This window comes from Prinia subflava, chromosome 15 (genome assembly GCF_021018805.1).
Source record: "Prinia subflava isolate CZ2003 ecotype Zambia chromosome 15, Cam_Psub_1.2, whole genome shotgun sequence".
Taxonomy (NCBI): Eukaryota; Metazoa; Chordata; class Aves; order Passeriformes; family Cisticolidae; genus Prinia; species Prinia subflava.
Genome location: NC_086261.1, coordinates 16,383,477 through 16,398,414, shown reverse-complemented (window position 1 = coordinate 16,398,414; position 14,938 = coordinate 16,383,477). Strand labels below are relative to the sequence as shown.

The 14,938-nt window shown below is 51.0% G+C and overlaps 1 protein-coding gene across 3 annotated transcripts in view; it reads left to right on the top strand.

The window, feature by feature from the left end:
- NEO1 (neogenin 1) overlaps positions 1-14,938 on the top strand; it is a 171,875-nt gene that overhangs the window by 137,602 nt on the left and 19,335 nt on the right. For 2 of the 3 annotated variants that reach the window (XM_063412962.1, XM_063412960.1), the window contains exons 11-18: positions 123-261; positions 3,864-3,913; positions 4,388-4,532; positions 6,271-6,381; positions 9,010-9,204; positions 9,849-9,944; positions 10,969-11,192; positions 14,697-14,835. In XM_063412962.1, the coding sequence (XP_063269032.1) occupies positions 123-261; positions 3,864-3,913; positions 4,388-4,532; positions 6,271-6,381; positions 9,010-9,204; positions 9,849-9,944; positions 10,969-11,192; positions 14,697-14,835 (1,099 nt within the window). The remainder of the gene's footprint in view (positions 1-122; positions 262-3,863; positions 3,914-4,387; positions 4,533-6,270; positions 6,382-9,009; positions 9,205-9,848; positions 9,945-10,968; positions 11,193-14,696; positions 14,836-14,938) is intronic. The other variant, XM_063412961.1, reaches the window with a different exon arrangement.

Sequence of the window (14,938 nt, the reverse complement as noted above, 5' to 3'; positions counted from 1 at the left end):
GGGTCATGCAGGAGCTCTGGCCCTGCAGAGCTGACCCCGGGGTGTCACAGGGGTGTCTGTCCTGCTGTGGGTCATGCAGGAGCTCTGGCCCTGCAGAGCTGACCCCGGGGTGTCGTTGGCAGGACGTGGACGTGGCGGGGCTGTCACACACGGTCACCGGGCTGAAGAAGTTCACCGAGTACAGCTTCCGTGTGGTGGCCTACAACAAGCACGGCCCCGGCGTCTCCACCCACGACGTCGTGGCGCGCACGCTGTCAGACGGTAACGCCGCTCGGCGGGTCGGGGCTGCCCTGGGGGGACCTGGCAATGTCCCACACGTGGATCTTTAACCAGGCCTTTGTGGGCTGTGTGCGTTGTTGCGTGTGGCTGCTCGTGGTCAGAATCCCCCCGGAGGGCTTCCAGGATGGGGTGAAGGGAAGTTGCTACACCTGCAGAAGGATCTGGGATTCCAGAACAATGGTGTCCTTCATTCCAGCATCAGCCATTTATTTCATGGGTTATTGAGACTACATTGAGCGTGGACAGGAAAAAAATACACTGAAGGCATAAACTCCAAATTATTTCCTAGGTTCTCTCACTTATGAGCAAGACTCTTGATTTTAGAGTGGTTTTATTTTAATTGGGTTCCTGTGTTTGCACTCCAGCACAGACATCGTTAAATCCATTGCAGAGTGGTGAGAGCACATGTGAGGTCAGTGTTTTTTACAAGGCAGATAAAGAGGTGATGTGAGCAGAGATCCATGAGCAACTGCAGAGTGATCAGAGTTAGTGATAACTTGTATTTGTTAGAAGTTTATATAGAGGAACACTCCGAGGGAAAGGGAGCAGAGCCTGGAATCCTCTCCCCAGAAGCAGAGGGGAATACTGTCCCAAACTCTCTCTGTCCCAAGCTCTCTCTGGGGCACTTCCTGGCTTTGCAGTGGTTTCTGTGCATTTGCTAATTCAATTCCTCTTCCATGAGACCCTGTCAGCATCTTCTTGAAGCCACACCAGCTTTTATCCACAACATCAAGTGGGCAAAGGTTCCACAGATAAATTTCCTCTGAATCATCCCCCTTTCTGTCTGTTCTGCCCCTGCTCTGTGTTGGGTCACTCGTTGCCTGGGGCTGTGCTCCTGAAGCAGGGAATACTCAGTGGCCACTGATTGTTCCTCTCTCCCACTCCTCATTCTGTGCACCGTGGTCTCCCTGGTTCATCCATTTTCCAAAGGCAGAGGAGTGGTTACCCATTTCTCCTGTGGAAGCTGATTCAACCTTTAGTGCCCTTTTCTGGACTTTTCTCCAGGTTCCTTCTCTCCTTTGTTTTAAAAACCCGGTAGAGGGGACTGAAATGGTATCAAAGGTGTAAGTGAGGCATTAGTTGCATTTGAGGAACTTCTTGGGTTCTTCTGAGCACCAAGAGGAGTCATCCCTAGGTCTTTGTGCAGTTCTTTACCACAGATCACACCCTGGGATGTCCCCAGCTCATTTCCACCCGTCCCTTCCTGCTCTGGCCTTTCTTTCAAACCAGCTCCTTCTCTGGCAAGCACTTCCCTCCCACCCCTCATTGCTTAAAATTGAAGGGATTTCCCTTGAAAGAGGGAGGAATCCCTGTTCTGCTCTCATTCTAGCTCCTGCCCTCTCAATTTTGTGCTTTATTGTTACTTCAGTTGATTTGGTGGAAGTTTCTGACCCAGCAGGTGGAGTTTGAGTGGTCCCATTTCAATGTTGACACCACTTTGCCAGCTCCAGTATCAAGATAAACTTGAGGGAGAGGTTACAGAAGTCCTGCAGCTGTTTCATTCCCCAGTTCCTTGAGAATTTCTGGATGGAATTCTGGATGGACACGTGGCCCTGGCAAGAGGCTGCTGTTCCCTGTGTCTGACTCTTCCATAGTCCCTTACACTGACGCTTCAGCTGGAGAGACCGTAGGAATCCTTTGGAAGGCTGTCAAGGAAACCTCTCCCTTCCCCTTCCCCTTCCCCTTCCCCTTCCCCTTCCCCTTCCCCTTCCCCTTCCCCTTCCCCTTCCCCTTCCCCTTCCCCTTCCCCTTCCCCTTCCCCTTCCCCTTCCCCTTCCCCTTCCCCTTCCCCTTCCCCTTCCCCTTCCCCTCCTTGTGTGGCCTCACCTTTGTCTTTTTCTGCCCTACCTGACCGTTTGCTCACTGATTTCTCCGAAGGGCTGCCAGGTCCTGGGTTGAAGAAGAATTTATTATTAGTTAAAATGTCATTTTTAAGTTTTCCTGGAGTTCTTTCTTCTCTAACTTCAGTTTTCACACTGCACCTATAGGCACTCACTTTCTGAAGCTCTCTGAAGGATGTCATCTTGCTTCTTACAGTCTCATACCCCTGGCAAGCTCTCAAATCTTTCTGAAATGATGCACATTTTCCTCCCATGTTTTGCTGTTGTGGTGTCCAGGAGCAATCTCCATGTTCCCTGCAGAGATTTCTCCCTAAGCTTCCTTTAGCCCTGATTTAACAAAGCATCTGCATTTTTATGTAGGCTTTTGCTCCTAATCTGCTACAGTGCCTCGTTGCAGGGATAACTCTGAGGTATTACCATTTGAACCCAGGTTTATGTGCTGCTCCTGAGGATTGCCTCTCCTGTCCTGGAATTCCTGATCAGGGATTACAGCTGGGAGAGGATTCTGAGCCTCACAGCCTGACTGAGGCCCTTCCCTCACAGCCTCTGAGCACCAGCATGTCCTGGTGCTCCTGCCTGGCTGCTCTCCACGTGCTGTCCCCCTCCAGGAGATGCTTTTCCATAGAAAATCCCTGTTCTTCCCTGGGAGGGTGGGCAGGCCCTGGCACAGGTGCCCAGAGCAGCTGTGGCTGCCCCTGGATCCCTGGAGTGTCCCAGGCCAGCCTGGACAGGGCTTGGAGCACCCTGGGACAGTGGAAGGTGTCCCTGCCCGTGGCAGGGGTGGCACTGAAGCAAAGAAAGCTTGGCTTTGTGTTCTCTCCTCCTCACTGTGCTGCTTCTCTTAAGCTTTTCATCCCTGGGTGTGGTGATTTCAGGCTCAGCTGGGTAAGGAAGGGAAGGCAGATCCTGCTCCTCTCAATTTCTGCTTTAGGGTAGTGGGTGAGGGGGTTTGTTTTACCCCATCCCAGTGAGCCTTTCCAAACTCTTCTTCCACTTCATGCCCTCAGGGCGTTCTGTGGGATGTTACTGGGCTGAGTTATTTGGAAAAGGAATTCTGCAGGCTGGAGCAGTGCTCAGCCCTCATTGTCCCTGTGCTCCTTGTCCATCGTTGTCCTTCATTGGAGCCTCCTCTTCCTGCCAGGGAAGCCTCAGCTCTGCCAGGGGCCAATGTTTGCTGTGGTGCCACAAGGAATTCCCTGCTCCCAGGGGTTTTTCTTCCACTCCCTTTTTGGATTTCACTGCCATGAGCAGCGAGTGAAGAACAAGCAAAGAGTGGGAGTTCAAAGGCAGCCCCAGTGTCTGAGGTGCTCTTCACCCCCTCACTGTCACAGGGCCCTGGGGACTCAGAGGTTTCCTGTTACAGAAAATCAGGATGACAAAATCCAGGCCAGAAATTGAAACGTGGGGTCCCCTAATCAAGTAGTGTCTTCATTGGATTTGCCTTGGTAAAGAGCTGGATGGGATACTTCCTCTGAGAGTTTGAGAAGGGCTTTTAAATATAAAACATATTTCGATAGGTGTGAAAATAAAGACCTGAATAAAGAGGTTTTTCTTCATGATGAAATTACAGAACCCTCCTCAGCCATTCTCTGTGTCAGGAAGTACCTGTGGGAGGATTGGTGGTTCCTTTGCTGCCCTAGACAGAATGGTTTGTACTTCCACAGCTAATGAGAGCAGAGAGTAGTTGGGTGTGGAAATACAATATCTGAAAGTTTGGGGTTGTAATTCTTTTCATGTTTCCAGTCCCCAGTGCTCCACCACAGAATCTAACGCTGGAGGTACGGAATTCCAAGGTAAGACTGGAGGATTTCCTGCTGGCACTGGGTAAATAAAAGGCTGGGGGGTCTTAGATTGGCCACATTTTGGAGCTGCTTTGGGTCTTTTTCCTCCCATGCAGCTTTTGAATAATTAAATAATAATTATTAAATATTTAATAAAATAATAAATATTTTTTAAAAATAATAAAATAATAAAAATTCTTTATAGAGAATATCTGAATGTGGGGCTTGGAGAAACTGCAGTCCAGCTGTGGGCTGCAGTGACAGTGCTAATGAAGGGAGGGATTTAATGAGGCCCTGAAGGATCAGGGCTGGAATCCCTGTCACTGTTGTTTGCAGTGTGGCACACACAGACACTCCTGGAGTGCCTTGGTCACTTGAGAAAATGGAATATCTGGCCGTTGTGCCTTTGGAATGGTGTGTGGAGATTTGTTTCCAAGCTTTCCTAAAGAATTTTTCCTGAGCACCTTCCTGTGTTGCCTTCCCCAGAGCATCCTGCTGCAGTGGCAGCCCCCTCCTGCCGGCACCCACAGCGGGCAAATCACGGGATACAAAATCCGCTACCGCAAAGTGTCCCGCAAGAGCGACGTCACCGAGAGCGTGGGGGGCACCCAGCTCTCCCAGCTCATCGAGGGTGAGCAGCACTGTCCTCCTGGGGGCCCTGGCTGTGTTTAGGGGGCTCAGGGACAGGATCCCATTGAGTTCCTGTCCTCCCTGGAGGCCCTGGCTGTGTTTAGGGGGCTCAGGGACAGGATCCCATTGAGTTCCTGTCCTCCCTGGGGTGCCTGAATGTGTTTAGGGAACCCTCCCTTTGGGTTCCTGCCTTGGAAGACAAACAGAGGCAGCTCCCAGAGGGGCTCTGGGGTTGTGTGGGCTGCAGGTGGTGCCTGGGCCTGGTGTCCTGATTCCTAACCCTGATTTGGCCATGGATGTGTGAAGTGGACTGGATGATTCCTTATAAACTGTTTATAGAAGGCCTGGAGAAGGTGACTCTGGGCTCATTTGTGCCCAAATGGCAGAGATGGAGGTGTGGAGGAGGAGGGCAGAGGAGCAGGGGCTGGGCAGGGTTGGCACAGGCACCCCAGACCCAGCTCGGACCCTGGGGATCCTGACCTCGGGCATGTCTGGAATATCCCATCTCACGTCCAGGGAACATTCTAGAGGGAATGCCTTTCATCCTTTTGTACACTGAAAAATCCAGCCTAGTCCATCACTTAGTGTCAGTCATGTGTTGCTGCCAGAGCTGCAGTTCTGTCGAGCGGGAACAAGCAGTGCATGAGAACAGGAGCAACACTACATCGTGTTCCCTTCAAAATCTCTGTAAATGAATCCTCAGAAGAAACTGGGAGGCTCTGGAGGAGTTTCTAACAAGATACTCTGATTGTTTCTCAGAAACTCCAGCTGTGACTTAGTAAGTCTCAGTTTTCTCACAGAATTGAGATATTCCTGTCATTCCAGTATATTTTTGCCAGCAACAAAACCTGCTGGAGAGGTTCAGTATATCAAATTTTGGGTGCCTTTTCACAGTGCTCTGATTTTGTAGTACAGACTCTTACACACATTAAACAAGGGTGTGAGTTTGCTCATCTGCTGCCTCTGTGCCACCCCCAGGTTTGGTGATGCTGGGGGTGTTCCTGTTCCTAAAACAAATTAATTAAACAAATTAATTAAACAAATTAACAGCCCTAAGTTAAAGTATGGCTGCAGACAGGCCCTCCAAGTCCTTTCCAGTGTGGGCAGCAGGGGTAGAAGGCTGGGTTATCCATGATTCCCGGGATTTAATCGGGATCTGTGGGAATTGCCAAGGTGGTGAATGTGTGGGAATTGCCAAGGTGGTGGATGTGTGGGAATTGCTGGGCTGGTGGATCTGTAGGGGGCTGATGGATGCGTGGGAATTGCCAAGGTGATAAATCTGTGGGAATTGCCAAGGTCATGGATCTATGGGAATTGCTGGGCTGGTGGGTGTGCAGGGGGCTGGTGGATCTGTGGGAATTGCCGGGCTGGTGGATCTGTGGGAATTGCTGGGCTGGTGGATCTGTAGGGGGCTGGTGGGTGTGTGGGGATTGCTGCTCTGGCTCTGGTGGATGTGTGGGGATTGCTGCTCTGGCTCTGGTGGATGTGTGGGGATTGCTGCTCTGGCTCTGGTGGATGTGTGGGGATTGCTGCTCTGGCTCTGGTGGATGTGTGGGGATTGCTGCTCTGGCTCTGGTGGATGTGTTGGGATTGCTGCTCTGGCTCTGGTGGGTGTGTGGGGATTGCTGCTCTGGCTCTGGTGGGTGTGTGGGAGGCTGATGGAGGTGTGGGGATTGCTGCTCTGGCTCTGGTGGGTGTGTGGGGGGCTGATGGAGGTGTGTGCTGGCCGTGTCCCGCAGGGCTGGAGCGGGGCACTGAGTACAGCTTCCGCGTGGCTGCCATGACCGTCAACGGCACCGGCCCCGCCACCGACTGGGTGTCAGCCGAGACCTTCGAGAGCGACCTGGACGGTGAGAGACCTGGGACACAGCCCGGGAGTTCACCCCTTCCACTTCTCCCCTGTCTGGCTGCCTCTTGGAACGGCAAACTCTGGGCTTTCACTTCTGTTCCAGGTGTTCTAGGTGTCTGGGGGTTTGTTTAGGATTGACATCAATTTCTGTTCTAACAGAAGTTTCTTGCCAAGTCAAGAAAGTGGCTTGAAATGAAACTCTGCTTCTGCACTTCTAGGGCTGTGTATTGGCACCAAGTGCCTTCTGCTGAGAAATATCATTTATAGTGACAATGAGATGTCACAGAAGGAAAGAAATCATGGAAAACGTTCTCAGCCACAGCCCTTTGCAGTCTCACCCCCGTGCTGGTGCTGTGCTGTCTTTGACCCATAGTAACTTACTTTGCACATAAGAAAAGGGAGATGAATTATATTTTCTGTATTTTCTGCACCACATCTCCCATCAGAAATTCCGTTGTGGGTATTAAATAAAAATTATATTGAAATTGTGGTTATTAGAATAATGACATTGAAAATTCCAGTGATGGCAGGAAGGTTCCTGAGCTTGTTGGAGCATTAGATGGGATATTTCAAAGCTCTTTGCGTGTGCTGTAAAGGGTTCTCCTCAGCAGGGGATCTGTCTGACCAAGTCCATGGATTTGTGTGCTGTGCCAGAGCAGGCTGAGTGGTCCTGGCAGGTGGAATTCCTTCCTGGGAGGTGCAATAATGGAAATGGGTCAATATTTGCTCTCTGCTGCTGGAGGATCCTTCAGCAGCCGGCTTGGGAAGCCTGGAACACCCTTCTCCCATGTCTGTCTGTGCAAAGCTGATGCTCAGCCTGATCCTGGTCCTGCTGCTGCTCGTTCTGCAGTGTGAGCAGAGCAGTTCAGGGGGGTGGGTACTGGGAGTGCCCTGGTCCGTGTGTCTGTCTGCCCTCAGTGGGTGTGACACACCCTCGAAGCTGCCAGGTCCCCAAAATGGGGCAGAGCTCTGTGGGTGAGCACCTCACAGGGCAGTGGGAGTGTCCCTGAACTGGAATTAACAACACTTTGCCAGAGCACCAGGATTAAATGTAAATTTAAATTTAAACAGGGCAGAAGGAGGAAGAAGAAAAAATAACATTTTCCTTCTCCATTGGCTTTGTCATTTAAATTTTTTCACCTCCGAATGTTGCAGGAAATCTGACTTCCTATACATTCTTTCCATTGAATAAAGTAATAAAAATTGACATTTAAGACAGCTCAACATGATATTCATACAACTCTGCATACACCTGTGAGATCTGTGTGTGCACACTGCATTTCTTGGTTTCTTTCTTTAGAAAGCTCATGCGGATAATTTTAACACCATGCAAATGCATTTACAGCTCATCTTAGGTTCAAGAGACACACGAGGCATCATCTCTTTTTATTCCACGGCTGCTTTTTGAGTTTAAATAGAAAATGATTGAAGGGATGTAAAGGATTTACATCCCACGGATGTAAAGGGGAGCAGGAGTGTTGTAATTCCACGCTGGAGTCAGAGCAGGTTCCCCCTGATGCAGAGCAGGAGGTGTTGAGCAGTGGCACAGGGTTTGTCCCCAGTACAGTGAAAATGTCCCCTCTCCTCTGCCCTGGGAGCGTGGCTGTGTTTGGGAGCTGTGTCAGCAGCAGCCCAGGAGCTCCCCGGGCTGGGGGCCAGGGCTGTGCTGTGATCCAAATAATCCTGTCGTGGTGCTTTATGAAATGTTTGTGGGGAATGCAGCGTGTTTCATTAAAACGAAATCCCTGCAGGAAGCACCAGTCCTTGATTCCGTTTGGAGTGGGGAGCTCAGTTTGCTGTTGCAGGGAATTATCCCTAATCCGCCGGCACCCGACAAAAGGATTTATTTCATTTTTGAGAAGTGGACCCAAAGTTAGGGACGCTCCAGGGACAATTGGGAGATTGCTTTCAGGTTCCAGTCAACAGTGGGGAAAAGCCTCTTAGCAGAAATACTGGGGGCTTTCAGTGGCACAGTGGAAGTGTTCTGGTGTTAGGGCTTCACATTCCATGTCTTTCTGGGATGGGATGAGACTTGTGTTGCTTTTGGGGGAAGAGTTTGAACATTTGATGTGGACTCTCTATTTTCTGAGCTTTTAGTCTGGCTGTGTAGTTCCTGCTTGTGTTGTATGGATTATGGGAATCCAGGGATCTCGGCAGTGACAGCTGCAGGCAGGTGAGGGAATCCTTTGCAGTGCAGTTCTGAAAGCTGTGGAATCTCCTGTTCAATGCTACAGCCAGCTCAGGAACCCTTCTTTCATCACCAGACTTTTCCATGTGATTATTGCAATACCCCCAAGTAAGGAATGTGACGGAATCAAAAGCAGATGAATTTGTGGAGGGGAAGGATGGGATAAAACCAGTGAGAATTTGGACATGGCAGTGTGGATCTGCCAAAGCAGATCTGATACAAACCCCCCTAAGCTTCAGCACACCCCTCCTGCCTTTCAAAGGGAGGCTCTATTGCAGTGTAATGTTAATATTCTGCTCTTGGAGCGCTCTTTGTGCTCTCTGTGCACGCCCAGGTCTCGCTGTGCTGGTCCCAGCACACACAAGTGCTCTGTGTGCCCCCCTGCCCCTGGGCTCGGTGTCCTGTGTTTGGGCAGCCTGGCAGTGCCCCCTTTCCCCGCAGAGAGCCGCGTGCCCGAGGTGCCCAGCTCGCTGCACGTGCGCCCGCTGGTCACCAGCATCGTGGTCAGCTGGACACCGCCCGAGAACCAGGACGTGGTGGTCAGGGGCTACGCCATCGGCTACGGCATCGGCAGCCCGCACGCACAGACCATCAAGGTGGACTACAAACAGAGATACTACACCATCGAGAACCTGGGTGAGTGCAGGCCTGGGGCTACAAACAGAGATACTACACCATCGAGAACCTGGGTGAGTGCAGGCCTGGGGCTACAAACAGAGATACTACACCATCGAGAACCTGGGTGAGTGCAGGGCCGGGGCTGTGCCAGCCCAGCCTCCCGTGTGGAGCTGCAGGAGAGGAAGGGACTGAAATGTCACCAGCATTCACTGGTGGCTCCTTCAGAAGGAAAATAAAGATTCACCCCTCCACAGAACTCTCTGTGGGAGGTAAAATAGTCTGAATGTGAGAGAAAAAGCATTATTGGGAATTCCATCAAATCAGAGCTTTGAGTCATTTTGGTTTTGTTCTTTTAAATTGTTTTTCTCACTCCTGATTTGGCAGTGCTTAAAGGAAGATTTGCTGTAACTGTAGACTTGAGCTGGGGTGTCCCTGCCCAGGCAGGGGGTGGAATGAGATGGGCTTTAAGGTCCCTTCCAGCCCCAACCAGTCTGGGACTCTGTGGCCATGAACAGAAGCTCTGTGTGGACACTCACATATCCCTCACATATTTGAACTCACAGTTCAAACCACATGTTCCAGCTCAAAATTAAAACACTGAACAAAGACGCTATGGAGAAGCAGAAACCAGGATTCATTGCTTGTGCTGATTTCCCTTTCAGATCCCAGCTCCCACTACGTGATAACCCTGAAAGCCTTCAACAACGTGGGGGAAGGGATCCCCCTGTACGAGAGCGCCGTGACCCGGCCCCACTCCGGTGAGTCCTGCCCAGGGCTGGGCTGGGCTGGGATGGGCTGGGCTGGGCTGGGCTGGGCTGGGATGGGATGGGATGGGATGGGTGATGGAAGGGTCCTGGCTGTCAGTCCGTCCCCTGCTCTCTGTCCCTGTCCCTGCTTGGCCTCACACACTCCCAATAAACCACCTAAATTGGGCTCATTTGCAAATTGCAAACTCACCTGGCAGCTACTAATGGATGTTCTTACTCCAAATGTTCCCCTTAGCTGGGCACAACCCACGTGGGTGCAGCTCCAAAGGCCCTGAGCTGCAGGTTTTTAACATGATGCGTGTGTTTGCTTTGTGTCCCTCTGTTGTCACTCACACTAAACAAAGTCTGTGCAGTTTCTATTTTGGCCTTGTAATCCACAAAGAAAAGGGTTTAAGCAGAGAAGTGTGCAGGTGAGCTGTTGCCATGCCATGGCTCGCTGGGCCTGCTGACACCACGCAGGAATTTGGTGGAGGTGCAGTGCTTGGGGTTAGTCCTGATGAGCTGGAATGCTTGGAGAGTCTCCAGAGGATGCTGGAATTGCAGTTCCACAGTCACTGCACGTTGGTTTCTCTCTCAGAACCTTCCTTTGAAGGTGCCTTTTGGGAGGTCCCCGTGTGTTTGGGAAGTGCAAACGCTCCATCCCAGGCTCCAGCTCTGTGCCCTCCTCGTTGTTTCCTGGGAGAGGACTCAGTGGACGCTCCAGGCAAATGAAGTTACAGTGACTGAGTGTTTGGGGTTCCCAGGCCACGGTTGAGTGCCCTGGGCACTAATTAGGGCAATGCCAGCAGGGATTTGTTGTTGTACTGTTTGGAGGAGGGAGGACAATGCAAGAGTGATGTTATTGCCCAGTCTGATGTCACCTATTAACTCTGGCTTTTCTCTCTTTCTCTCCATTCCTCACCTTCCATCTCATTGCACTTCCCTGCATCCCCTCTTTTTTTGTTTTGGTTGACATTAAAATGCCACCCCTCCCTTTTTAATTCTAAACCACGGCCTTTTCCCCACGGCTTGCCAGACACTTCCGAGGTTGATTTGTTTGTTATTAATGCTCCATACACTCCAGTGCCAGATCCGTCTCCCATGATGCCCCCGGTGGGAGTTCAGGCTTCCATCCTGAGCCATGACACCATCCGCATCACTTGGGCAGACAACTCCCTGCCCAAGAACCAGAAGATCACGGACGCGCGCTTCTACACGGTCCGCTGGAAAACCAACATCCCTGCCAACACCAAGTACAAGGTACTGACCCTCGGGGAGCCAGCACAGCCAGGGGAGCCTTGGGAGGGCTGGCCTGGAGCAGGGACTGGGCAGAGCTGGAGAGTAAAGCAGAGATTGATTGAAAGGGCTTTAGGGCACACCTTGGGCAGGACAGAGCCTGGCCAGGGCTACACCCAGGGGGGACCCAAAATGGTCACAAAATGGACCCCAAATGGTCACAAAATGGACAACCAGTCATGAGGTCTCACACGTTGATGAGTTGTGGTCCATTTGCATATTGAGGTTTAATTGTCCAATTGCAGCTCCAGGCTGGGAGGTCCCATCATTCTTGTTCCTCCCTTCAGTCCACCCTTGTTTGTGCTTTGGGGCTGAAAGTTGTCCTTGGTCCTCAGCAGGAAAAGGATTTGTTTTGTGTCCCTGCTCTATGCAGAGCCGAGTGACCCTGACTGTGAGCTCAGAGCTGCACCCCTGGCAGCAGAGAATGTGAAAAAACATGAGAGCTAAAGCTTAAGGCATCAAGAAGAAGGCAGAGCTCTGGGAGTGCTGCTGGGCTCCTTGGAGGGGCAGGATTCCTCCAGCTCCACTCCCAGGGGAAGGCACAGCTCAGGGAATGCTGCCAGGGGCCTTGGACTGCTCTGCTCTGGTGGGAGCAGTTCTTTTGTGTCTCCTGTGGGAAGGAGCTGGAGCTGGGCTGTTGTGGGAGTGGATGGAGGAGCTGCTTCAGGGAAGGCACAGAAGCCTCCAGAGCTGTTGTGTCCTGTGGACACGGTGATGGTTTGAAGCTTCCCCCTGCCCCGATCGCTGGCAGTGGGAGGTGTGGGCTCCCCTCTGCAGTCACTAACAGAGTCACACACCCCGTGTGTGCCTGAGCCCCTCCTGAGCCGTGCAGGGAAAACAGATTTACCCCTGTGGTTCAAAGTGTCCTTTTAGAACCTTTTCAGTTCGTGCAAAGCTGATAGTGAACCTTCCCTTTGGGAGCTGACTGGCTTCAAAATACACAGCAAAAACTTTGTGATATCCTTGCCTTCCTGCATTTTCATGTGTTTTGATTTGGCAGCTGGATTTGGGGTTTGGTTTGGTGGTTGGTTGGATTTTTTTATTAATTTTCGGAGTTACCTGGAGGGCTCAAAGCTGCTGACTGCGAATTTCACATTTGTAACGAGACTCAGAGGAGCTGGTTGTTAAAATACCCAGCCAGTGGAGCTCCCTTTATGCTCCTGCAGAGCCAGCTTGTTATAATCCAGATCTTTCCTTCATTGAAATGAAAAGATGCAAATATGTGTGTATTCCTCCTCTAAAGGCAAGTTACTTCTGAGCCACATTCCTGAGTCATGTGCAGAGGATGTCTCAGGAGTGGTTTAAATAAAGCTGCAGTTTCATTAGCTAATTGCTTAAAAGAATGAAATGAAACAGAAGATGAAATAAAATAGTAAATTTACTATTCCCACGGTTCCAGTACTGGTGGTCAGTTGGCAAAAAGTTTTACTGTGACCCAGACCAACATGGAATGATGGAATATAGTTTAAAATTACTCAGAACTGTAGGAAGGATTTGCCTGGAGGAGAGAGGTTTGAGGTGTGTGCTCCAATCATGTGTAGCCCGTGGTGTCTGGAGAACCCACATCCTACTTAAAGGGAATGAAATTGTTCAGGGTGATATTTATGGAGTTTATTTCTAGCCAAGCAGGGTTTGGTGCCGTGGGATAGGCTGGGATCTCAATAATAATAAAGTGCTGTTAAATTGTGGAGTCTGTCCCTCAGGGAGGCTCGGGTGTGTCCTTTACACTCAGTGGGATTCACAGGGAAACTAAAAGATCCCAAGAGTCAAAGCCAGAGATGAAACCAGAACTTTCACCTGGAAAAGGAGCCCAGCTGCCACATCAAATAATGCAAATATTGGGATGCTCAAATACTGCTGGGATTGCCAGCATCCCAGAGAGGAAGAGCTTTTTGGGGTCAGGCAGCTGGTAATGCCAGATAGGAGGGAAAATTCCTGCTTGGACTTGTCAGTCCATCCCTCCAGTATTCCCTGCCTTCCCCAGGGAGCTCTGCCCATCCCAGCTCTGCCCATCCCAGCTCTGCCCATCCCAGCTGTGCCCACTCCAGCTCTGCCCATCCCAGCTGTGCCCACTCCAGCTGTGCCCACCCCAGCTCTGCCCACCCCAGCTGTGCCCATCCCAGCTGTGCCCATCCCAGCTGTGCCCATCCCAGCTGTGCCCACCCCAGCTGTGCCCATTCCAGCTGTGCCCATCCCAGCTGTGCCCACTCCAGCTGTGCCCATCCCAGCTGTGCCCACTCCAGCTGTGCCCATTCCAGCTGTGCCCACTCCAGCTGTGCCCATCCCAGCTGTGCCCCAGCCCCTCAGCCACAGCCCTGCCCACTCCAAACTGCACTGAGTGTGTACCAAGGAGAAGCCTAAAGCCAATGGAGGATTTAATTCTAATTCATTTTATGAGTCTTTGTTGTCTGGCCACAGACAGCAAAGCCCTGGGCACAAATCACTGCCATCCCTTGGATCACCATCTCCTTAACTTCCATCCCTTGTAAGAAAAAAGAAATAAAGATATTGGAGGTCTCAGGGTTTCTTTGTCACTGCTGGAGCCTGCAGGAAAGGTGCCTTCACCTTGGCAATAAATCAGCTGCACTCGGTGGTTTCTGGGGGCAGTGGCTGTTCCAGTTGTTGCATGGCCCTGTCAGATCCTGAAATAACTCTTTAATTCCATGTTTACACCGCTGCAGGTCAAGGTGAGGAATATACATATCTGTAAATACAGCTTTCCTTCTTTCCATGGGCCTCCAGTTGGTGCTGAAGGCATTTAAAACAAACACCAGATCTTTATAAATGCTGAATTACAAATCCCACTGGGAGCCACGTGTGGCTTCTTTGGGTGGTCCTAAATAACCATTTTTTTCTGAAAAGAATCTACACCCTAGTAAAGCTTCGTTCTCTTCAAGTCTCACAAGTGTATCTTTAGGTGATTGTTTATTGCATTTAAGGTTGTCCTGGAAGTTCTGGGAGGCAGCTCCAGGTCCCAGGCAGGACTGTTCCTTGCTGTGCTTTTTGTTTTCCCCAGCCAGAGGAGTTAATGAAATGCTGTAAATGAACCCCCACGTAAACAGGGGTTCAACCACTGCATCACAAGTGGGCCTGGACCTTGTGTTGTGTTTTTTCATTTCTAATTGACTGCTGCTAAGTCCTCCTGCTGATTGCAGAATTTCCAGTGGAGGACAAACGTTGATATTTGATTAATGAGTGTGCAGCACAGAGAAGGACCAGCCCCGAATTAATGACTCTGGAAATGCTGGGAACACGTGGGAATTGCTGACCCTGGAAATGCTGGGAACACGTGGGAAGTGCTGACCCTGGAAATGCTGGGAACACGTGGGAAGTGCTGACCCTGGAAATGCTGGGAACACGGGGGAAGTGCTGACCCTGGAAATGCTGGGAACACGTGGGAAGTGCTGACCCTGGAAATGCTGGGAACACGTGGGAAGTGGGAATTGCTGACCCTGGTTTCCCTTCCAGACTGCAAATGCCACCACCCTGAGCTACCTGGTGACGGGGCTGAAGCCAAACACCCTCTACGAGTTCTCGGTGATGGTGACCAAGGGCAGGAGATCCAGCACGTGGAGCATGACAGCACACGGGACAACCTTTGAGTTAGGTACTGCTGGGATATTCCCAAAGAAACCTCCCAAAGAAATGGTTATTTCAGAACCATTTCCACCTGGAATGGCTCTGCTCATTAACACTTGCTGGGGGTGGGG